The sequence below is a fragment of the Notolepis coatsorum genome (assembly GCF_963971535.1).
Source record: "Notolepis coatsorum genome assembly, chromosome: 14".
In the NCBI taxonomy this organism is placed as follows: Eukaryota; Metazoa; Chordata; class Actinopteri; order Aulopiformes; family Paralepididae; genus Notolepis; species Notolepis coatsorum.
The window spans coordinates 110,421,863-110,447,384 of NC_140178.1; the positions used below are offsets into that span (position 1 = coordinate 110,421,863).

A 25,522-nucleotide genomic window follows, 5' to 3' on the forward strand; every position below is an offset into this window, starting at 1 on the left:
AATGGGCTTGTAAATGTTATCGTTTCATCATTGGCAACTATTTTTGTCTTTTATACTTTCAAATAGTTAAAACTAATAAAAAAGGTAACATTAAACTAAATAAGAGGTGGTTAAACGAGTTTAGGTCCCTGCATTCCTGATCATCTCCCTGGATGACATTATACGCTCACTCAGGACATCCTGCTTGAGCTGCTCACTTCTTTCACTCTCCACATTTAGCTCAACACTTTTATCCAGAGACACAGGTCGTGTACAACAAGTCTGCAGGAAGGGTACAACTCTTGGCAGCAGTAAGTGATATTGTTAAACTGTGGTGAACTTGAGTACTACACAAGTCCATAATAGTATAGATAAGCATAGTAGGTAGCAATATAGGCATAGTTGAATACTAGTAAGGTGCATAATAGTACGTGTAACGATAAGACGATTTATTTGGAGTCTTGTCAAAATGAGATGTATTTGGAGTCTTGTCAAAATGAGATGTAATGAAAACTAGTCTTCGTTTAAAAAAAAATCTAAATGCAGAATAAACTCACTTTGAATTCCGACATGTTAAGATATAACCCTATGCTAAAATGTGATTATTGTACTGTAGATTAGCAATTTTATTGCACTACTTTTATTCCTTCCATTTTATGCCTACATCTATAAGTTATATTATAACTCTTGGTGTTAGATTTGAGTTCTAGCCTGGCATCAGATCCATGTATGAATCAACATCAATAACCACAGCCAGGGCCTCTCGATAACGACACCACAATGTAACAACCATGGCTAACTACACGAAACGCAAACTTCCATTTGAGCAGCAGAAGCAGTTTATCACAGATCCAGAGAGACTAAATGAAATCCAGCTCAAAAAAGGTTTATTCAGATTTAAAAACACAGCAGTGAGTTTTTTTTAATCAAGACATCATTTTCATGAGGCTCAGATGATTGACAGAATTAAGAGTCATGGTACTCGTGCACAACATCCAGACCAACATACACACATGCAGAGTGACTGCGCCAGCAGTGGAAGCCTGTAGGCGGGGGGGGGGGTCTTGCGGCGCCCCCCCCCCCCCCCCCCCCAGAGCCTGCTTGGTCCCTTTAGCTCTTCCCCCCCAGGGTGTGCTTGTCAAAGAGGTACTCCGCCATCTTGTTGGTGTGGGCGTCCATGCGCGTGAGGTTGGCCAGGTAGTCGCCCAGCTTCTTGATGGCTTCCACCTGTTCATTCAGGTAGTGAGACTCCAGGAAGTCACACAGCTGGAGAGAGACAGAGACATTTAGTCATTAGTTGACGCTTTTATCCAAAGCGACTCACAAGTGATGTACAACAAGTCAGCAGGAAGAGTACAACTCTTGATATTGTTCGTCAAACAGTGTCAAACTTGAGTGCTACAGACTTGAGTATATAGTAGTATAGACATAGTAGGTTGTAGCATAGGTATAGTACTGTAGGTAGTAATATAGTCACAGTAGATAACCTTTTTTGGATTGAAGAAGTGCGTTTTTAGTCGACAGCGGAAAATTGGGCGGGTTTCGGCTGTGGCGCATTCACTCCACCGCCGTGCAGCGAGGACAGAGAATAGCATGACTACCGAGTCTTAACACTTTGAGTGCCAACGGCGAGAATTCTCGTTATTAATCGTTATTTTTTTTCATTAGCGATTTCCATAAATTTGATCAATCTAGCCTCACGTTACCACTGGGACTCTCTCTGAGCTCGAACAGGGAAAATACCACCCCCTATCGTCTCCCGGATGATAATGCACCCATTGGATTTGACTGAATGAAAACGCATGGGGAAAAGAAAATCCGGAATCCACATTTTACTTGTCAGGCATGTAGGGCTGACCCCTATTAGTCGAATAATCGATCGAAAGGAGCCGTAGTCAACTGCCAACCTCTTAGTCGAACGCAAAAAAATATATATATATATTATAAATTATTAAAAAAAAAATCATTCTTTCCAAAAGAAAGAGGCCTAGAAGCGTGGCTAACGCTAATGGCATGCATACCAGAGGCCAGCTGCCTAAGAAAACAGGCACAGAAAGAGGATTTCACCCATCTAATGAACACACTAGACAAATATCAAGATGTATCCTTCAGACATTAAGCACCCCCACAGCCCAAATGGAATGATAAAAAAATATATACTTTTTTTATATATATATATATATATATATATAGTCAACTATCGGCTAATTTTGGCGACTACACAAATCCTTAGTCGGGGACAGCCCTACAGGCATGTAATCCGAGCCGATTGCAGTCTTTGTGGTCCCTCAGAACAGCGTGGATTATGTGTTTCGAGCACCCAGCGTTGGATCAATAAACACGATCGATATTTGGAATGGCGATCAGGTATTTGAATAATCTTTTTGGAGAACATCTGATCTGAGGTAAGGAATCTATTTGACCAGTCTTGGGGTAATCAGAGCTTTTTTCACAGATATATCAACGTGGGCCCTATATGCGTGTGTGCTGATCAGGAAATAAAATATCGATTTTTCAGCCCGCTTCTCTAGCGTGCATAAGTACACATATACTATCGATAATCTTATTTGAAAACGATTCATAAATAGGCCGAAAAATGACAATGTTTTTAGTGTATTCCAGTAAAGGGCGATTCCTGCAGAATCTTTTTTCTGGAAATTTCCAAAAACGAGCGTTTTTTCAAAATGGTATTAAACGGAAATGTACAGATGAAAAAAACAATCCGTTTCGACAATGTTGACTGCAAGCAAGTCATTGCTAGCAACGGGCGTATTAGACACATAGCCATAATTTAAGATATAGTTTATGCGTTCGCAAATGTGCTCGCACGCTCATTGAATAGAGCGCTAGCACTCAAGCGCTAAATCATGCGCCCCCTGCTGGCACTCAAAGTGTTAACTAATAACTTAAGATCCATTCGCTACCCGCTTCATGTCGATTTTAAAAATCAAACTAGTAAATAACAATTCGTTTAACATTTGTTGACGCACACGTTAGTCCTTTGCGAGTTCCTACGTACATAATGATGATTTGTGCTCCCTCAAAAGCAAAGAGTTACCCTCGCCCCAGCTTCTTTGTCGCTAAACAAGTCCCATCTTCACGCTGGTAAATGGTGCGTTTAAATAGCAGCTTTTATCCAAAGCGCTTTACATATTTCCCCTCACATTCACACCAGAGGCGAACTCGGGAGCAATTAGGGGGGTTATGGACACGCTGCTGGGAGGAGCGGGAATGGAAACCGGGAACCTTCCCATCGCCAGACGACCCGCCAGCCCCTCGTGTGAAAGAAGTGAGCGGCTCAAGTGGGACGTCCTGAGTGAACGTATGACCAGGGCGCGCCTATACTTTTACCAACCGGTTTCCAGTTCGACGTCGCGTTCTGCGATCTGATTGGCCACTGACGTTTCTGGTCATGTTGACATCTGCGCCAATCGCGTGACGCCTGTTTCTATCACCGGTTAAGCTTAGGCACTCTTTCGAAGTTGGTTAAGGTTAGAGTTTGTCTTTAGAGCAGGGCGATAGAACACCAGCCCCGATTCCAAACTCTTAACCTTAACCAACTTCGAAAGAGTGCCTAAGCTTAACCGGTGATAGAAACAGGAGTCACGCGATTGGCGCAGATGTCACATGACCAGAAACGTCAGTGGCCAATCAGATCGCAGAACGCGACGTGGAACTGGAAACCGGTTGGTAAAAGTAATGACTCGACCAGGGCTGTAAAGTACTTGAGTAAATTGTACTTAGTTGCAATACTTAAGTACCGTTTTTGTGGATTTGTACTTTACTCTAGTATTATTAATTAAATTTAAAATACAGACCTACAAAGTACAAAGTTCGCAGGTCCAACCATTTTAATTAGTAAATTTGTTTCTCTGGCCGAACTAACGTTAATGTTATTAATCCTGCGGCCGCGCTTTATTTAAAAACAGCCAATCAAATCCCCATCAATGGAAAATGAACCCGCCCATACCCATGCTGATTGGTCCTTGTGCAAGATTAGAAAGAGGGGATATTTTTTTTTACTTTAGTACATTTAAAAGTAGAAACTTTTTCACTCAAGTGTGTTTTAAGCAAGATACTCTGACTTTTACTTGAGTACGATTTTGAGACGGTACCCATACTTTCACTTATAAGTATAATTTCTGGGTACTATTTACACCCCTGCGTATGACTCACATGAGGGTCCTGAGTGAACACTGTATGAGGGTCCTGAGTGAACACTACAGTATGAGGGTCCTGAGTGAACACTACAGTATGAGGGTCCTGAGTGAACACTACAGTATGAGGGTCCTGAGTGAACACTACAGTATGAGGGTCCTGAGTGAACACTACAGTATGAGGGTCCTGAGTGAACACTACAGTATGAGGGTCCTGAGTGAACACTACAGTATGAGGGTCCTGAGTGAACACTACAGTATGAGGGTCCTGAGTGAACACTACAGTATGAGGGTCCTGAGTGAACACTACAGTATGAGGGTCCTGAGTGAACACTACTGTATGAGGGTCCTGAGTGAACACTACAGTATGAGGGTCCTGAGTGAACACTACAGTATGAGGGTCCTGAGTGAACACTACAGTATGACTCACGTGAGGGTCCTGCTTCTCGCCGGCTATCTTGTGCAGGTCCAGCAGCGCCTGGTTCACGTTCCTCTCCAGCTGCAGAGCGCACTGCATGGCCTCCACACCGCCGCCCCACTCGTCACGCTCCGGCTTCTGTGGAGATTAAACAACGTTTCAACGTAAACATGAAGATATAAACTGGCAAGGATGGCCAGTAGTAGTTATAGAGAAACTACAAAAACAAAATCGACCCGAGTTATATGTATTTGGGAACAGAGACATGGCCCAGTGAATATAGTCGGATCCTTTGCGTTCCCCTTCATGGTTTGACAAACGTCCCATCTGGAAGGCGCTATAGAGTTTCTCTAGCCCCCAAAAACATATTCCACATGCCATTGCGCAGATTCATTCTTAGCTTCTCATTTTAAATCACGGTACTGGCTAAGTAGATGAAGCTCCGTTTGTGTCGTTTTTCTTTTCGTCCATGTATTGGGCTGTTTAGGGCCAATGTCTTTTGTGCCCGTGTGGCGTTTGTACCGTGTCGTCTTGTCGATTGCAACCACGGTGAAACCAAAGTCACACTTCCACAAAAGTGGACAATTTTAAATATATCCATCTATAAGATCTCCTGCCCTAGATCAAGGTACTGGCATCACAACCAGAGCTGGGCCCCAGGTCTGCGACCGCCCACTGATCCCGAGTGGCTAGACTGGTCAAAAGCAGAGGAATGATAATAATAATTGTAGAAAAGATAAGAGGATGGTGATTTAATATAGGTAGCCTTCAGGGGATGACACGATACAGACTCGTCGTATTGCTGCCATCCTGACCGGTGTTTACTTCCCGAGTGACGTCAGAGTAGTACGGAGGCCGTCACGCATCAAGCTTGTGCATCGGACTAACACAATGCGCTACAATAATAAAGTTTAACTTAACTCATAATCAAAAGTAAATGAGTTAGCGTCATTATTTCAGCTAGTTCATACAACGTAGGATTTCCTCAAGGCATGCACCCTACTCGCCCTGGTTGCTACAGAGTGCACAGGTAGCCGTTGGTGAATAACTTCAGCACAAGCAGGAGGGAGCGACCTTCGTTCTACTACATATCATGAACACATTGAGGCTCCTCCCACAGATAAGGGAGACATGAGGCAACAGACGGCTTAAGTCAGATAACATAATTATTTTTTTTTTAATGAAAAAAAATTAACGACCTCATATATCTTTGCTTAAAGCATTTGGTGGGGGCGCAACCTTCAAACCCCTAATCTTTTTTTGTATTCCATACATCACATAATAATAACAGCACACATGTTTCCTAGACACGCATGCCTGCGTGATATAAGAGACTGGACGACGTGTCCTGACCTTGATGTCCTGGAGGAAGATGCGACCTCCTCGGTTGTTCTGGAAGGAGAGCAGCTTGTCGGCGTGCTCCCTCTCCTCGTCGCTGTTCTCCTTGAAGAAGTGAGCGAACCCAGGCAGAGCCACATCGTCACGGGAGAAGTAGAAGGCCTGAGAGGGAGGGAGAGAGAGAGAGACAGACAAGAGATAGCCAGACAGACAAGAGACAGCCAGACAGACAGAGATAGCCAGACAGACAAGAGATAGCCAGACAGGAGAGAGAGATAGCCAGACAGGAGAGAGAGAGATAAGACAAACAGTTATTAGGAAACATGACTCATCATTACTTGACCGAATCTGAAAACCTACAGTATGCTCACAAAATGACAAGTTAGGCCTCAGTCTAAAAACTGTGGCCAGAAATGTGAGTCATTGTCTCGGTCTAGACTTTGACCAGTTTTAGGTCTTTAGTTAAGTGTAGCTTAGGGCAAACAATGACCAAGTCAATTTTTTTATTATTGTTTTTTTTAAACAGGGCGCCTAAGCATGACACAGCATTTGTGTGTGGATGTAAATACGGTTCCCCATGTTTAGCGACTGTATCCAGTCACTACGAAAGATACAAAAGAAGGGGGGGGGGTAGTCTAGTATTTCCAAAACAAAGAAAACAAACAAATTAAGTTGATTACATTTCAAATTGTTATTTCAACTCGTAAAACACCTGAGGTTATATATAATTTACAGTGACGAGATTACAAAACAAAATACACCATTTATCAGCACATTGCACGCACATGCCACAATGAAGAATAAACAATACATACAAATAAGCTAAGACAGTCGACGTAAATAGTCTAATTTAAAGAAGCCCAACTGTGATGTGATGAATTGAAAATGGGGGGGGGGGCCCTGATGTAAACAAGACGAAAGTATTTCTCTGGTCTGCATCCCCTTAACAATTGTGTGTATTGAGCCGTACTGTATTGTACCAGTTCTGCAATCTGTTAATAACGTTTTCAATCAATCAATGTGCATGAAAACCTCGAACCGACGGTCTATCCTTCATTTTATATAGCGCCTTTCAAAAGACCCACGGTCGCTTTACATAGGGGGGGGGAATAACAAAAGTAACAAACATAGTGGACAGACTACACAACATGTTGGGTTCATCACCATAGACGTGTAGGTGTATTAATATAATAATAATAAATATAATAATAATCCTCACCATGGACGTGTAGGTGTATGAAGCGAACATCTCCATGTTGACCATCCTGTTGATGGCGGCCTCGCAGTCGCGGTGGTAGTTCTGGCGCACCTGGGAGTCCATGTCGGCTGTTTTCTTGTTTTCTTATTGAAAATAAAACTGTAGAAAAAATAACAAGAGCTTTTCGACTGGTTCGTAAATAATATTCAAGTGCAAAAAAAATGGGTTTTAGTTGATAGAAAGTCGAAGTTCCGTTCAAACACTGTTGAAGCAAGAACTCCTCGAAGACACTAGAGATGGCAGGCGGACAGACGCGCTCCCAGTATTTATACCGTCTTCGAGACGCGCCTTGTCACTCATATTCAACCAGCCTATGAGGTCGGGAATTGCACAGGAAATAGGCGGGTTGTTTGCAATAGACGGCCAATGGATGCCCTTAGATGAGCTCCATGAAATGTGTGTTATCTTTGCCCCCGAACCGCACACACACAAAACAGTGATGTTGTGTGTCATGTTGTCACCTGACTGCCAGTGGGATTGCATAACACATTCTAGAAGTTTTCCACTGATTTAAAAAACATACCTCTTTAATCAATATCTGTCTTTCACTATTATGTACCTTACCAATCAATGCACTATTGATTATACTATCCCTATACTACTACTTATGAATGAATGAAAACTTTATTTAACAGATTGCAGAATGGGTACAATACAGTACGGCTCAATACACACAATTGTTAATAAGGGGATGCAGACCAGAGAAAGACGTTTGTCTTGTTTACATCAGGGTCCCCCATTTTCAATTCATGAACATTTATGACATACACAACATACATGACATTTATGGCATAGGGACATACATGACATACAGGTATTTTTACATTTGTGACATATACGATATGCAAATATACAGTACTGTTACCCCTAGATCCTGACAGAGTATATACATATGATGGGGAGGGGACTGTACATTAGGAGGGGGTGGGTGGGTGGGAGAGAAATATACATACGGTGGTATACATTATCATGCTAACATGTCTATACTACTATCTACTATTCTACTATGCTTATACTACTACCTACCATGCTAATAATAATAATACACTTTATTTGTATAGCACCTTTCATACAGAAACTGCAGCTCAAAGTGCTTCACAACAGAAAAAAGACATAAAATGAGCACATAAAGTGCAGACATAAAATCACAGTTTTTTACATTAGGATCTAACATCCCAACAGGCCACCTTGTTTATGGTTTGATTCAGTTTTATGAGGGCCGACGTTCCACTCTCTACTGGTTAAAGTTGCTTACTCATGAGTAGTAGTTCGTTGATAAAGAAAAATAATGTCCACAGCCGCTCCAGTGTAAAACAAAGATATCCAAATGGTTTATTTCTCTTCCACATGCAGCGAAGTCTTTCTTTACAGAAGTGGTCCTAAAGCTATTTTCCTAAATATTCATGTTACTACTACAAGGTAAGAAAACTGTATTTTCCCAGTCTCCAAAATCACCACCGACTCGACATATGACAATTCCTCCACACTGGAAAGCCGTAAATCAACTTGCCGGCTCTTTCCACAGCAAAACGGTAGGCAAGGCACCTGGGTCTAGAAATGCAGGCTTCAATCTATGTTGTTTAGTCTATCTGTTCAGTCCTGTTCAGTACTGTTTCAAGATGCAAACGGACTGTTCTGAGAGAATTGTTGAGTTTAATATTAGATACACAAATGTTCTAGAATGTTTGGTTATGACATCATACGGGGACATCACAAATGTTCTAGAATGTTTGGTTATGACAAATAAGACGGTTCAATGACTTTATCTAAATCCAATCAATATGCCGTTTCAATGTAAGGATATAAAAATAAACATATAAACATTCATATAATACAATAACCTAAATATATAGCTTTGGCTCCTACACATTTTAAATAGACAATAATAATAAAAAGAGTAAGATAAAATAGACGAGTAAAATAGTGCAATACTGCAGTGCAATAAAATTGTAGAATAGAATAGATTAAAATATATATATTTTACAATGCAATAAAATAGTTCTGGATTACTGTTCAACAGTTCAAAGTCGTCTTTACCTTCTCTGTTTGGTATCCACAGTTTAAAACTTGACAGTCTTCCCTCTTGTTTTATACCCACTTTGACCCTTTGAACCTCCCACCCAGGGCAAACCTCCCTCTCAGGGTGCAGTTCTAGGCCTGGGTCCTACACAGTTTTAAAGCCTGACAGTCTCTTGTTTGATACCCACACAGTTTAATACCTGCCAGTTTTGAACCTGTAATAAAAAGCAATAGACAGAGTAAAATAATACAGTGCAATAATAGAATAGTAGAATAGAATAGTAAAATTATGCAATAGAATGGACAGAGTAAAATAGTGCTACAGTACAATCAACAGCGGGGTGTATTAGAAGGCTATGGTGAAGAGGTACGTTTTTAGCTTATTTTTGAAAATATTAAGAGATCTAGCTTCCCTAATGTCCATAGGTAGTGTGTTCCATAACTTTGGTGCATAGTTTGCAAAAGCTGCATCCACGATTCTCCTTAGACTGTGGCTTGGAACCTTCAATAGACCAGTAGTAGATGATCGCAATGTTCTAGGAGGTACATAGTTAACTAGAGAATTTGCAATGTAGCATGGTCCTGTTCCATTTAGTGCTTTGTATATAAGGAGGAGGACCTTGAAATAAATTCTAAATGTTTTGATTGATTGATTGAAAAGTTTATTAACAGATTGCAGAATGGGTACAGTACAGTACAGCTCAATACATACAATTGTTAAGAGGATGCAGACCTGAGAAAGACTTTCGTCTTGTTTCCATCAGGGTCCCCCATTTTCAATTCATCATATGACACACATGACATACAGATAGACAGTACTGCTACATCTATACAAGATGTAGCAGTGGGGGGGGGGGGGTTGGTAGGGGGGGGGGACACTGTACATTGGAATACTGACATACATTTGACATGGAAACTGTACATTGGAGGAGGTTGGGTAGGTGGGGTGGGGTTGGGTGGGGCTGTACATTGGAATACTGACAAAGCCATGCTTGGTCTTTATTGTACAACTGGGTTAGGACATTTGTAGGGGCCAGTTTTGAATTGCAGTCTCCCGTAGGTGTTCTTTGAGAGTGTTTTTGAAGGTGGGTAGTGATTTACATTCCTTTACAGCTTTGGGTAGGGCGTTCCACATTGTTGTGGCATAATTGCTAAACGTGTTTAGTCCCTTGTTTGAGCCGAATCTGGGTTTTACATGATTTGTGGAGCTCCCTCTGGTGTTGTGATCGTGGTATTCACTGACCTTTGGGAAGTATTTTGACATGTACATGGGTACCTTGGTCGTGTAGTGTATCTTGTAGACCAGGCCCATTGCAAGTTGCTGTACTCTGTTGTCTACTCTAAGCCATCCTAGGTTGGCAAAGTGTGCAGGGGTGAGGTGGGTTCTAGGAGTCAGGTCAAGCAGTAGTCTGACTAGTTTGTTTTGAGATGTTTGTAATTTGGTTTTTAGTGCCTTTGAGGTGCTTTGGTACCATGAGGTGCAAGCATAGTCGTAGTACCCTTGAATGAGTGCTCCTGCCAGAGTCTTCAGGGTATTCTTGTTTACCAGGGAGGAGATCCGGTACAAGAATCGAGTTCGTTGATTGACTTTTTTTATTACATTGGATGCCATTTTGTCACAGGAAAGATTAGCCTCTAGGATGGAACCCAGGTAGGTAATTTCATCTTTCCTTGTGACAATATTGTCACCCACTGTAACTGAGAAGCCGTCTGTTTTGCTGAGTTTGTTATTTGAACCGAAGAGAATGGACTCTGTTTTGCCCATGTGTAATGATAGTTTGTTGTCGGCGAGCCATATGCAGATTTTGCCTAGTTCCGAGCTGAGGGTTTTTTCAACCTGTAACTTGTTCTTGTCAGAGACCAGCAGGGCTGAGTCGTCCGCAAACAGGAACAAGTTGCAGTCACAAGCTGACGACATGTCATTTGCATAAATTAGGAACAGTAGTGGTCCTAGTATGCTTCCTTGTGGAACACCACAGTTCACTGTGAGGGGGGGGGGATAGGGTACCGTTTACCTCCACCATCTGTTCTCTCCCCTCCAGGTAGGATTGTATCCAGCTCACTGATAAACTATCAAAACCAATTGCTTTTAGCTTGTCAATCAGAATGGTGTGATTGACAGTGTCGAAGGCCTTTTGTAGGTCCAGCATGACCATGCCGCAGTATTTGCCCGCGTCCACCTCTTGCTTGATGTGGTCGTTCAAATAGAGAAGGCATGTGTCAGTGGAGTGGCATGTTACCGGAAGCCAGTGTAGGTTAGCTAATACAGGACTGATGTGGTCTCTCCTCTTGGTTCTAGTTAGTAGCCTAGCTGCCGAGTTTTGAATGAGTTGGAGTCGTTGTGTGTTTTTTTTTGGGAGGCCAGTGAAGAGTGCATTACAGTAGTCAAGTCGGCTTGAGATAAAGGCATGGATCAGTTTTTCAGTGTCTTTTTGATTTATAAACGGCTGTACCTTAGCTATGTTTCTAAGGTGGAAAAATTATGTTTTTGTCACCTTGTTGATGTGTGATTTAATGCTTAGGTCTGAGTCTATTATAACACCAAGACTTGTAACTTCGAGTTTGATCCAAGGAGTAAGTACTATTGATTATACTATCCCTATACAACTACTTATCATGCTACTATGTCTATACTACTATGCTACTATCCATACACTACTACCTACCATGTTAATGTGTCTATACTACTATCTACTATTCTACTATCCATACACTACTACCTACTATGCTAATTATGTCTATACTACTATCTACTATCCCTATACTGACAACTACTTATCATGGTAATATGTCTATACTACTATCTACTATTCTACTATCCTACTACTACTACCTACTATGCTAATATGTCTATACTACTATCTACTATTCTACTATCCTACTACTACTACCTACTATGCTAATATGTCTATACTACTATCTACTATTCTACTATCCTACTACTACTACCTACTATGCTAATATGTGTATACTATACTACTACTATCTACTATCCCTATACAACTACTTAGCATGCTAATATGTCTATACTACTATCTACTATTCTACTATCCTTATACTACTACTACTACCTACTATGCTAATTATGTCTATACAGCTATACACTCAAGTTCAACACTGTTTGACGAACAATATCACTTTCTCTTAACAGAGTTGTACCCTTCCTGCCAACTTGTTGTTCACAATTTGTAAGTTACTTTGGATAAAAGCGTTCAGCTAAACGACTAAATGTAAATGTGAAAACATGAACTTGACAACATCTAAATGGACCGAAGCTATATATTGCCGTTGAAGTGTTTGCTGACAGTAGCTGACGGAGGAATGAACTTGGGTCCAATCAGTTCCCTAGCGACGCAATTCCACCGAAACTGTCCATAACCTGACCCTAACGTGATAACGTAAACATTCCAAATGGGCCCGAGTTTATTTACTGTCGCAATGCAAGGAAACAATCATATATTTATAGTTTCCTTGCTGCAATGCAGACAAGAAATAAACTGGGACCAGCAATGGCATTATTCTGAAGTTCTAGAGACTATCTCTAGAGTTCTGGAGAATTCTAGATACATCTATGGTCTCTCGAGTGTGCTGCTTCAGTGTGTTTCGATAGAGAAGTTCAGACAAAAGACTTGAACCGACAATGTAGAACAAAGTTAACTATTATCATGGTACTGTAGTTGACTTTTGGCCTGTTATAATTATAACAACCACCATAAACCATCAACTAATTCAACCTACCAAACATCCCGCATGACTTCAGAGAACTGCTGATTAAGTGTTGTTCAGCCAGCGTAGCTTTGAATGTTATTACTCAACATCCTACCATCGCAGATCCGCAGACTCATCCTCCGCTCTGTTGCCAGAACCTTGATAAGCTCTAAATACAATGGCCGTGTTTTCAATGTGTACCGGATTTACTGCTTCATTTCACATCATTATTTTAATCAATCAATCAATCAATCAATCAATCAATGAAGAGAGGTACTGAGGGGCATGAGGGAGGTGTAGGGGTGGTGGAGGAGGTCAGATAGGTACATATGGCATAAAATAACTGAAATAAATAATGTAAAAAGAAAAAGATTGGGGATACATATACGACACTGTCCAGCCACAATAAGGTTAAATCATTTACCTTGTCGTCCCAGAGTAATAATAATAACAATAACTTCATTTTATTTCAAGGGACCCAAGGCCGCTTTACATAGGGGGGGGGGGGGAAGAATAACAAAGTAACAGACAGTGGACAGACACAACATATACATATAAAGTGAGAGATTAGGGGTTAATGAACTCAAGAGTGACTCGTATCAAAGGCCAAGCTGGGAACATTATAGGCCACTGACTGTAAAGACATGAGATTAAATGTACTTTACAGCAGCGTTATGAGGGAATGCCAACTCAGGAAAACACTCTGCTGATAATGAAAATCAATGTGGAAGTTCTACATACTAAATAAATATAGTGTCTTAGATAGATCGATGTTTTGTTCACAGTGCACTTTCATGGAAATGTATTTGGTTGCAATGAACAAGACAACACAATACAGTGGTCTCTGACAGGGTGGAAGTTGCAGGTTGAAAAAGCCCTCAGCTCTGAACTCGGCAGAATCTGCACCTGGCTCGCTGATAACAAACTATCGTTACACCTGGGTAAAACAGAGTCCATTCTCTTTGGATCTAATAACAAACTCAGCAAGGCCAACGGCTTCTCTGTTACAGTGGGTGACAATATTGTCACAAGGAAAGATTAAATTACCTACCTGGGTTCCATCCTAGAGGCAAATCTTTCCTGTGACAAAATGGCAACCAATGTAATCAAAAAAAGTCAACCAACGAACAAGATTCTTGTACCGGATCTCCTCTCTGGTGGTAAACAAGAATACCCTGAAGACTCTGGCAGGAGCACTCATTCAAGGGTACTACGACTATGCTTGCACCTCATGGTACCAAAACACCTCAAAGGCACTAAAAACAAGACTACAAACATCAGAAAACAAACTGGTCAGACTACTGCTTGACCTCACTCCTAGAACCCACCTCACCCCTGCCCACTTTGACAACCTAGGATGGCTTAGAGTACACGACAGAGTACAGCAACTTGCAATGGGCCTGGTCTACAAGATACACTGGAATATGGGGCATCTCTCTCTCTTTAGCTAATATTTTGATTCTATCCTGAAATTTTTCATTTGGAAGTGCAGTCTATATGCGTAACGGTAAAAAACTAAAATAAAAACATGTAATTTCTTTTATTTTTTTAATGGCACTTTTTTTTATGAGGCTCAAAAGGGCAGGTGCTCAAGCACCCCTTGGGCTCTATGTGTGCACGTGACGTGCCTGGTCATAAATGTCATGATGAATTGAAAATGGGGGACCCTGATGTAAACAAGACAAAAGTCTTTCTCTGGTCTGCATCCCCTCAACAGTTGTGTGTATTGAACCGTACTGTATTGTACCCATTCTGCAATCTGTTAATAAAGTTTTCAATCAATCAATCAAACAAACACCACACAGGCACAAAAGACATTGGCCCAAAACGACCCAATACATAGACAAAAGAAAAACAACAACACAAACACACACAGACAGAGCTTCAGCTACGTAACCAGTACCAGGGTTCAAATGAAAAGCTAAGAATTCACCAGAGCAATGGCATGCGGGATGAAAGACTTTTTAAATATGTTTTTTTGGGGGTAGAGGAACTCTATAGCGCCTTGCAGGTGGAAGCTTGTCAAACTCACCATGAAGGGGATGCAAAGGATCAGACAATTATTTGCAGAGCCTTGTCCCTATTCTGGAGTATATAATTGTTTTTGTGGTTTCCCTATAACTAATATCATTTAACAAGGTACAATGCGTATACAAGTTTGAGCGGGTGTATAAAATCATGTAGGCAAAACGATCTAATTATTTCATACAGTACATAGGCTACAATGACAAGATCATTGAGACAGTGACTCTGCAATTTAGGCAATACCCTGTTTAACTTGTGCTTTGTCACAAGTTGGGCTGACTGTGAGTCATGCTTTTCTGTCCATCGCCAGCTCAGGGGGAGGATTTCGCTGTGTCATGGTCTGATGGTTGTGACTCAGCATTCGGCAGCTCCAGGGTCTTGTGACCACGGCAACAGCTTTGACTGGCAGCTGTGGGGGCGTTTCTACTGGCCGAGTCCAGGAAGCGTGTACCTGTTCCGCAACAGTAAGTTACTTCCGGGGTAGGCCTGATTGGCCCCGACAGGCACGTGACGCGGCAAACTCAGGACGCGCAACGAGGCTGCTGAGAGCTGTCGCGCGGAAATAGGCTGTCTATTGCCATTCTCTAACACAAACTCTAACCTTAACCAGCTCCTTAACAGCGCCTAAACTTAACCGTTCTAACCTTAACCAACTCCGAAACAATGCCTAACCTTAACCTTAACCTTAACCATGCCTAACCTTAACCATAGAAAGAATATTGCCATTCTCTAACACAAACTCTAACCTTAACCAGCTCCTTAACAGCGCCTAAACTTAACCGTTCTAACCTTAACCAACTCCGAAACAATGCCTAACCTTAACCTTAACCTTAACCATGCCTAACCTTAACCGGCGAAAGAATACACGTTAAAAAAAAAATCACGTTAAAAAAAAAAGATTTGATGGGATTCGAACTGACCAACAACGGACCGCAGGATCGCAGGACCGCTGCTCTGCCAGGTGAGCTATAGCGCCGAATGAGAGTCGTGGCGTATTTGGACGGTTACGTAATTCCGTAAGCTCTGCCGCTCGGCTCCGCGGAGCGTGCCGCGCGGCTGAGAAAGTTGCGCGTCACGTGCCTGTCGGGGCCAATCAGGCCTACCCCGGAAGTCACTTACTGTTGCGGAACAGTTACATGCGTCCAGGAAATGGAAAAGGGTGGGGGTGGAAGAAAGAGAGAGAAAACAGGATGAGTGTATTACAACACTGTGGATGTGAATTGATGTCGTTCACATAATAAAAAAAAAACATGTCAAGTTTAAGCAGTCTTACCTACATTTACATTTAGTCATTTAGCTGATGCTTTTATCCAAAGCGACTTACAAGTTCTGTACAACAAGTCATCAGGAGGCGGCTGGGTGGCACAGCGGACATTGCGCTCGTCACCAACGCAAGAGACACCGGTATCGAATCCGGCTGTCAGCGTTGCCTCCGGCTTGGTCCGGCCGTCATACTGACTCAATTGGCAGAGTCAGCGGGAGGGAAGTCGATGGGTGGTAATCTGGTCGTTGTAAACAGCGACTCCTACAGGTCGGTCAGGGTGCCTGCACAGCAGAGACAGGAGATGTCGAGGGTAGTGTGTGAGCCTCCCACACATTACACCTCGCCAATGAGAGTCCGCGCTGGGAGGTGAAAAGAAGTGGCTGGCTGCCTCCACATGTATCGGAGGGGACATGTGATGGGCCTCTACCCCATACTCTACCAAACTTCCGTCACATCAGAAACTCTCTGTCAACAAAAGCAGCAGCACTGTATTTTAATGCCATTATTATGTCACACTTAACATACTGTCTGACTAGCTGGACACAAGCCTCCTGTACAACACTACGATCTGTACAGGTAGTTTACCATCAGGCTGTGAAAGTTCTGGACAGGAAAACAAACAGCCACCACCATTGTTATAGCAAACGAGAACCTACTGAGCTGGGAGTCTGGGACAATCTCGTCAAATTCAAAGATGGCTGCCTTACCTATAAAATCCTACATGGCTTGGCCCCCCCCCCCCCCCCCCCCTCTGTACTTTCATAAAACAGAAAGCATCTGCTGACAGATATACCAGGTCTGTAGTCAGAGGGGACTGTGTAGTCCCAAACAGGAGGTCTGCTTTTAGTCAGGCAGCCTTTTTTTCCGTGAGAGCAGCCCACATCTGGAACAGGCTGCCAACACGGCTCAGGGAGTATCAAAGTTACATTTAATTTAAAACTAACCATTTTAACTGAGGGGTTGTGATGTATTGTAATGTATTTTAATGTATTTATTTGTATGTATTTTAGTGTATTGTAACCTATACTGATTCCTACTGTGTTTTAATTATTGTACTATGTTTTAATTATTGTAGTGCTCATGTCACCTGCCCCAGAGACTACAGTTGAAAATTAGCCAACTTGGCTAAACTGGCATATTTACAGTCAAATGTTCCTTAATATGCACTGTCTCTGTATTTTAAACCAATAAATACAAATAAATACAAAAATACCCTCCCTACGACCGGCCAGTGGGGGGCACATGCGAGCAACGATCAGGACAGGGGAGGGAGAATTGGCACGAGAGGAAATTGGGATGGGAGAAAAATCACAGAAAAAGTTGGTAAAAAATTAAATAAAAAAGTCATCAGGAAGGGTACAACAAACAGTGTCGAATTTGAGTACTACACTCTTGAGTGTCTAGAAGTATAGACATATTAGCATAGTAGGTAGTAATATAGATACAGTAGATTACTTAGTAGCAAAGTGCATAATATGAACTCTTTGTAAGGTCATGATGTGTCTTTACCGATGTATTACCCTTGGAAAATAAAAGCAGATCCGGTCGGTATGTTGTAGGTTTCAGTGGTCTGTGTGGGGAGTGGTTACCATGGTTACCTGCTGCCTTGCTGGAGGAAGGATTCTAAACGTTCGGTGTAAAAGTTGACAGTTGGTCAAACTACACCTCAAGTGAGAAATAGTAAAAAAAAAAAAAAAAAAAAATATATAAAAAACACATTGCAGAGTAACATCGCTGTATAATTTATTTATACTTCACACGTACGATATTCAGACACAGTCCTCAAAATGAATGGAAGTGAATGAGGAGCCTGGCAGCTGGGAGGAGCGGTGGTGTTGACAGCAGTCGACAGGGACAGCAGTGGTCACTAGCTCACTAGTAGGTGACTTTAAACAGAGGTAAGATACGTTCTATTAACCCTTTCACTGCCACACGACAGCCGGTTAACCCTTTCACTGTGACAATACAGAAGGTTAGCCCTTTACTATCACACAACCGACGGCGATGCTCCATCATTAGCATCATTGAGCATCGCCGTCGGTTGTGTGATAGTAAAGGGTTAACCTTCTGTCGTGTGGCAGTGAAAGGGTTAAAGTGAAATATCCCTTTAACCACCTCTCACACTATGTCGCCTCTATGAGAGAGAACCAGAGTGCATGAGAGCACGGTTAGCATTAACGCTTTCACTACCACACTACAGAAGGTTAACCTTTCACTACCACCACACTACAGACGGTTAATTAAAGGTAGTGAACGGATTTAACCTTCTGTATTGTCGCAGTGAAAGGGTTAACCGTTTGGTAGTGAACGGGTTAACAGGAACTGAGAGGAATTTTTCAGTGTCACTGTAGGTGGATGTGGTAAACAAACGGTCACTCTGACACTCACTTTAGACACTAACACTACATTATATTAATCTATCTATTAAAGAGATTTGCATTTGCACCTTACCTTAAAGTTTTGTACCTCATTGTCTGCATTTTTACTCATTGTACTTAGATTGTATATTGTATTGTATATTCCTCTTTTACTTACTTTTTTTACTGTATGAAGCACACTCTCAGGGGCTCATACAGAACCAAGCATTTCACATGTATTTTTATAATGACAAATAATAAACAAACAAACTTGAAACTTGGTATCTACAGAAGCCCAGGTTTAGATTACATTTGATTCAAATGTAGTGTCATCATACAGCACAAGTATAGTACAACTAAAAGAAGCTTGGCATTTAACCAGAGTACAAATGTAGCAGTTTAAACTGGATATAAAATATATAAATTAGTACTACTGAGAAATAGTGCTAATCAGATGTATGAACAGAGTTATAGTATTATTATGTACAGTGATACAGGTATAAAGACACTCTTTTTGTTTTTTTACCTACTTTCTATAGAAGCAGCTGGGAGGTGCGCTGTTTTAAGTGAGCGTGGACTATTGAATTGATTGATTGATTGATTGCAAATTTTATTACTGTCCGCCTTGTTTCCAACTGGTTAAGTTTAGGCACTCTTTCGAAGTCGCTCTCTTTCGAAGTTGGTTAAGGTTCGAGTTTGTCTTTAGAGCAGGGCGATAGACCACCAGCCCTGATTCCAAACTCTAACCTTAACCAACTTCGAAAGAGAGCGACTTCGAAAGAGTGCCTAAACTTAACCAGTTGGAAACAAAGCGGACAGTAATAAAATTAGCAATCAATCAATCAACCAATAAATTCAATAATCCACGCTCACTTAAAACGTACGGTTATATCTATAACCATAGTTATATGAGTATAGCGACGCTCTGCGCCTACTGGAATATATCCCTATATCAGTCTATGCACTGAATAAATCTCCACATGCACCTTTACACACCCATTCGCCTGGCCACACCCCCATCCGCTCCTCTACATAAGCAGGGGTGTGGCCATAGTAACAGCGCCTTCCCAAGTCTTTCACCACCAAGGCGAAGACCACGGGGTCCTCAGTGAGTCCGGCGTTATAGTATCGTATAGCTGCCGCTCTGCGCCTACTGGAATACAGGAGCTGAGCAGAGCGGAAGCTCGACAAATGTACCCGCTGAGGCCCCCCACAACCATCAGAACCGGGGAGGACCCGAGCCCCCGGACCCCCCTAGTGGAGGACGGGAGGGAAACGGATCCGACTGTGCGAAGAGGGGTTTAGCAACTCAAACGCACAGGGTGAGCAGACCGTGGGACTTACCTTCCCACAGAAGAACCCACGACTACACAAACGCGCAACCCACATGCCACTAGGGAACGAACGGGAAGAAATTAAAAAAAACGTTACAACCCCTAATATCACAGGGTCAAGGGCAAAAACCCAACCCAGTGGCAAGGCCGTAGCAGCGGAGCGCGAAGGAGGACCCAGCCCCAGGAAGGGACTGGACCCCCCGGAAAAGGGGGCCTGGTGAGGCCAACGACGCCGCAGCATCGAGACCCCACCAGGCGGTCACTAGTGACACCACCCCCCACATCGCCAGCGTATTCGGACAGGGCCCATCCAAGAGCAGGCCCTTCCCCCCCTACAGCACGCCGCCCTGAAGCACTCAAGAGGCTACACCCACAGCGGGACCAGGCAGCGCACCGGGGAGACAACCCCCAAAAGAGGTTGATCCCTCAATCCAGGCAACAGGCCACTCGACCTGAGCCTGGAGCACTGCGGACTAGACAGGCGCCAAAGGGGTCTGCTGAAAACAGCACCCCGGTGGAAGGGGCGTACGGTATGCTGTGCACCATGTCGCAGCCTCCACAAAAAAACCAGACCCTCTAGAGGGGCCGAGGCAGAGAAAGCAGACACGATTGGCAGACGTCATGAAAGGTGCGAGGGCACACTCACAGGCAGACGGGGCCAAGCCCGGCCTACCCCGAGGGTCGACTTCGCTACCAACACACCTGGAAACCAACCACCACCTTGGTTCTAACCCCCCCCAAGAAAAAACTCCAAAACTCCAAAACACAACTGCGGGTATACACTGGCTATACAGCAGTACAAGTGTTTCAGTTTTCAAGAAGGGGTTAACCCAGGCCAACAGGTCAACGAGAACAAGTTCGGACCTGGGCCCGGCGGACCGGGACGTATACATGCCAGAGGGGTACAAGAACCACCTCGACAGCCCCCTCCCAGCCCCGCCAAGCAGGAGAAGAGATGGGCGAAAAAAGAATGGAGAAGGACCAGGCTCCTTTAGCACAGCACAAGGTACAACACAATATGGACCAAGCAACAGTGAGGGATAACACGCAGTAACATAACCACGAACACCTCCATAACATCAAACCCTGCAACGCCCGGGCCGACCCGGCATTTTCCCCCCGAAAAAGCACAAGTCCCTCAGGGTACCAGAACAGCAGATCTGCGCCCCGGCGGACAACGGGTTAACTGACCTGGTCCGGCGCGACCAGAACCAGTCCCATGTCCTAATCACGCCGCCATCCCCAGTCCCAGGATGTCGATCTAAAACATCACAGAGGGCGCCACCAAGACGGTCAGAACACAAAGCACCACGCCCGGTGGCCCACCCCAAGGGCGTGAGACCCCTCTACCAATGCTTTGATCTATTCCGCTATCATCCCCCAGAGATGAACGAGAATTCGTCGAGACAAGCCTAGTACACTGGCGCTCGGAAGAGACAAACTCCATCCCAGTTGCCCCATAAAAACGCTGTTTCAATGATGAGCAACCAAAACGCGCAAGCCCATGCGTGGTTCCTATCAGAAGCACCCAGGGCCAGCACTATGTACACGTCGAGACCCAAAACATATCAATGGTAATTCTAACAAGAACCCAGATATCGTTCCTCCAAGCCGCCTGGGAGAACGGCAAGAAGCCGCCAAAAAATACGGACATGGGTCCCATATGATACGGCCGAGGGAAAAACACCCCTGTCAACCCTGCCCTATAAAAGAGAGGAGACAGGGAACCCCCAGAGAGAGACTTCCCACTTGAGTAATAATAGAAAAAATACATGCAACATTGAGCTACGTGAACAATTGGACTAAGACTCTCTGAGGAGGAGGCTCCCTCACTGAGAGGGAGGTTCTGAAACTCACAGAGGAGGCTCCGAAACTCCCTGAGGAGGAGGCTCTGACCCAATACACACTACTAGTAGGGAGCAGAGCAGAAGAACAAATTGTCTCTACTGCATTGCATCACCTACCAAGCTCAAGACACATACAACAGAGCAGAACTTATTTTTAAGTTCTCACGCTTGACAATAACAGAGGTCCACAACATGGAGCCTGAAAAGAACTCACGGAAGTCTCACAACCAATAGAAACGCGCCCAGTGACGTACTCTATGGCGGGGGGAATTCCGTGACCCACCGCCCAATATGGCGTGGGACCAGGAAACTCCCCCCCCCCTCCCTACCCTGTGACGCGCTGACCCAGCAACGTGACAGGAAGCCCAAAGGACAGGAGGTCCAACCCCCTGACCAATCAGAAAAAGGGGAGGGAGGGTTTATCAGTTCACCCCCTCATGACCCCTCACCCCTGATACGATGTAATGACAAAGCAGAGCCATGACACCAGTCATAGCATACTACATGAAGCGCATGTATACCTGTCAAGGGAACAGCTTCACATAGGCTCATGTGCGAACCTGCCACCTGAATTTTTACACCTTTTCCTAAAGGAAGAAAAAACACAGACCAAGAGAGGGCCAAGGGCCCTGGTACAAGAGCTTACACATGTAACTTCTGTAGGCCAACACCTAACCCAGTTGTGGATCATAACGACACACACAACCCTCCATCACAACAAAACAGGGCGAAAGTACACTCTCACTACCGTACGAGGAACGCCGTTTTTCATAACGAGAGAAGACACAAGTCCTGGATTAAGTACTGGCCACAGGCCTTGCTAAGTCCACATGACAGCGACCAAACAATTTTCAGAAAGAAATTGCCTCTCTAAGCAAGAGCACAACCCCAGCAGAAGCTGAGGGGTTACACCGTATCCCCAAAAACATAGTGAATCACATCTTGTTTGAGGGGAGGGGGGGGGGCCCAGGGGAAAACCGGGGAAACCCACCCCTCACCACCTTACCCCTGATACGACGCCAATGTGTAGAGTAAGCTTTACATCATGCACGCCAGCACAGCCGAAGACCTTGTCTAACCCTAACCCTGTTCATGTGTGAAAAAAACTATGCCACTATGCACAGCATTGTAGGGTAACTCAGCCAGTTGTGGGCTCAGCCACGTTGTCTAACGTTACATGAACACACACAACTTCTCATCATACAACAAAAACCCAGTTCATTTTTACTCACGTAAAAAACAACGCTGTTTCCAAGTAGAGAGAAAAGCACAAGCTTTGGCCAGCGGTACCCAAGCTATACAAAGCGACCAAGACAATTCACACACAGCACAAAAGTCAAAAGTCGTAGGTTATGATAATTAGACCATGCCTATGGGGGTCTAATTCTCAAAACCCACTCCTGCGCGTGATGTAATGCTTTAGTATTATGTAGGTATATAGAAGGGATTATATGCAGGTATATTCAGACAGATTTGGAAATATAAAAAAATATATACTGTAAATATAAATATGCATATACAGTGTACACAGCATTATTATACATGCTATTATACAGGGTTATATGGGTAGACTATAGTTTGAGGTAGATATGATTACAGTGAAAGCAATAGGCAGGTATACATTGAGTTGAGGCAACAGAGATTTAATGGTGACTATGAAAGAGAACAGGACAGAACACATTCATGAGTAGATCATCTTTAATATTTAAAAAAAATTATATATTATTTTCTTTTGACAATTAGACCTAACGGAATGTAGACTAATCTCAGTCACTCTTATTGTCTGGGACCAAATTCGGTCACGCCCCATTTTGCGCGACATCCAGGCTTTTTTTACCATCAGCGTTTGGGAATTTCATGTCGACATGTAGATGAAGTGAAATGATACTTATTTTAGAATATATATATCAAATTTCATGAGTATTCATCTATATTTAGTCATCTAAAGTCTATTAGATATGAACCTATGTACCCGTAAAAAGTGGGAATCTCTAGAATGTGTTTTGGGCGACGGTGTTTACGGAAGTGCGGGTAGCCTCTCAGGTTGACGTTATACTATAACTTACACAACACTTTCTGTTGTCAGTAAATGGCAGCATTGGTTTAAAATTAAAAGGTGAAAATGTGAAAACTACAAAATTAATACAATTCCCAAGACCTTTAGCACAGGTCACAGGTCACTGGGACGCGTCTATTCTTTGACACGATCTGAACAGCGTTAAACTATTAATGGGACCCGAGTACAGTGATCGAGAATGGTCACCCAATTATCTTAACAAAAGTGCATCATTAGCATTATGTTTGTCTAAACGGGAACATAATGGTACAATTTAAGATTTGAATGTTATCCGCATATAAAGGACAAATAAAACAGTTAATTAGTAAGAAACCTCAATGAAAACGGCGCAGTTATATTCGCTATTGTTATGAAAATGTGATAGAAGCCTATAAAAATGTGGACGCATTTGGTCACCGTGACGTTACATCAACATTCTCTCATGACATACAGTACTCTCCGTTTAACATCAACATTTAAGACAGACGTGAATGATAATAATTTTTAAACTAAGAATCTAACCAAATTCTAGATTCCACTAGACTAGAGGAATGTCAACGCCACATATTCCTAGTTCTGTGGTCTACACTTACAGCGTCACATTGTACAGTATTCATGATCCATGTATCCGTGTGGATGGATTAACTTGTAACATGGCCGACAATTTTTTTGACTTCTATCTCAAGTCACTCATTGACAGAACCGTAGCCTTATATATCAGGCTGTTATTGTATATTGTATAATTGCTATTTGGCCCTGTAGAAAAGTAATATTTAACTTGGATTACAACCCACAGACTTTATCAAATCCTCCTTGGAACAAATCTCTTTGATCTGTTTTTACAACGGAGAAGCTCGAAGGAAAAGGTCCCTTAACCCTTTCACTGCCACACGACAGCCGGTTAACCCTTTCACTGTGACAATACAGAAGGTTAGTCCTTTACTATCACACAACCGACGGCGATGCTCCATCATTAGCTCTGCGGATGCTAATGATGGAGCATCGCCGTCGGTTGTGTGATAGTAAAGGGTTAACCTTCTGTCGTGTGGCAGTGAAAGGGTTAACCCCTTCAGGTGTACCGAGATTTGAGATGCGATTTGAATTCTGAGAGAAGTGAACATTCATTCACGATGCGGCCGTCGCCACAGGGAGGTGTAGCGGTTACGCCAGTGATGTTTCCCGCGCGGTCCACGCCTCTTGAAATCGCCATGTATTTCCATTTCTAAATCGTCTCGTTTAAAACAAATAAAGGATGAACATTGGCATGGTGTACCTTTCTGTGTGTATTCGTCCACAATCTATAGCTCAACATGAAACAATTTGCAATTAATCGTAAAGGTAGCAAAATAACAACATTTATGTTTTCGTTCACTGAGGAACTACACTTCTCTCTGACGCTGCCGACGGCACTGAACGTTCTACTGGTAAGTGTAGTTCTTTTTTAACGACAAATTCAAAACCTTATATAACTACCTTTATTTCAACCAAAAATGCTTAAACAATAATGTTAGTGATAGAAGGGAACTCATTTTGTGCAAAAATGGAAAGCTTGCCAATGTTCATAAGGCAGAATTGTTACAATAGCCGATAATCCATTTTCCCAATGATAAATCTCTATACGGGTGGACCGGGCATGAAACTAAAGTGACGTCAGACTACACCTCCCTATGCGGGCCATTGAAGGCAAGAGAATGGTAAGAATCCCAAGACAGAATAATAAAAAAATAAATAAAAAAACATACACCTGAAAGGGTTAATGTGT

At 42.9% G+C, this 25,522-nt stretch overlaps 1 protein-coding gene across 1 annotated transcript; it reads right to left on the minus strand.

Annotated features, from left to right (window-relative positions):
• Positions 1–849: 849 nt before the first annotated feature.
• Positions 850–7,394, minus strand: LOC311240223 (ferritin, spleen middle subunit). Its single transcript, XM_084328770.1, has 4 exons — positions 7,112–7,394; positions 5,908–6,054; positions 4,567–4,692; positions 850–1,245 (listed from the first exon to the last, which is right to left on the minus strand). Exons 1-4 carry the CDS (start codon positions 7,211–7,213, stop codon positions 1,090–1,092), a joined length of 531 nt encoding a protein of 176 aa, XP_084184896.1. The 5' UTR covers positions 7,214–7,394; the 3' UTR covers positions 850–1,089.
• Between the last annotated feature and the right edge of the window lie 18,128 nt (positions 7,395–25,522).

Coding starts and splice junctions, on each gene's coding strand:
- LOC311240223 (XM_084328770.1), bottom strand. CDS start 7,213: ATGGACTCCCAGGTGCGCCAGAACTACCACCGCGACTGCGAGGCCGCC. Junction 6,055..7,111: donor CATACACCTACACGTCCATG/GTGAGGATTATT, acceptor CCTCCCTCTCAG/GCCTTCTACTTCTCCCGTGA. Junction 1,246..4,566: donor GCGAGAAGCAGGACCCTCAC/GTGAGTCATACT, acceptor GTCTCTCTCCAG/CTGTGTGACTTCCTGGAGTC.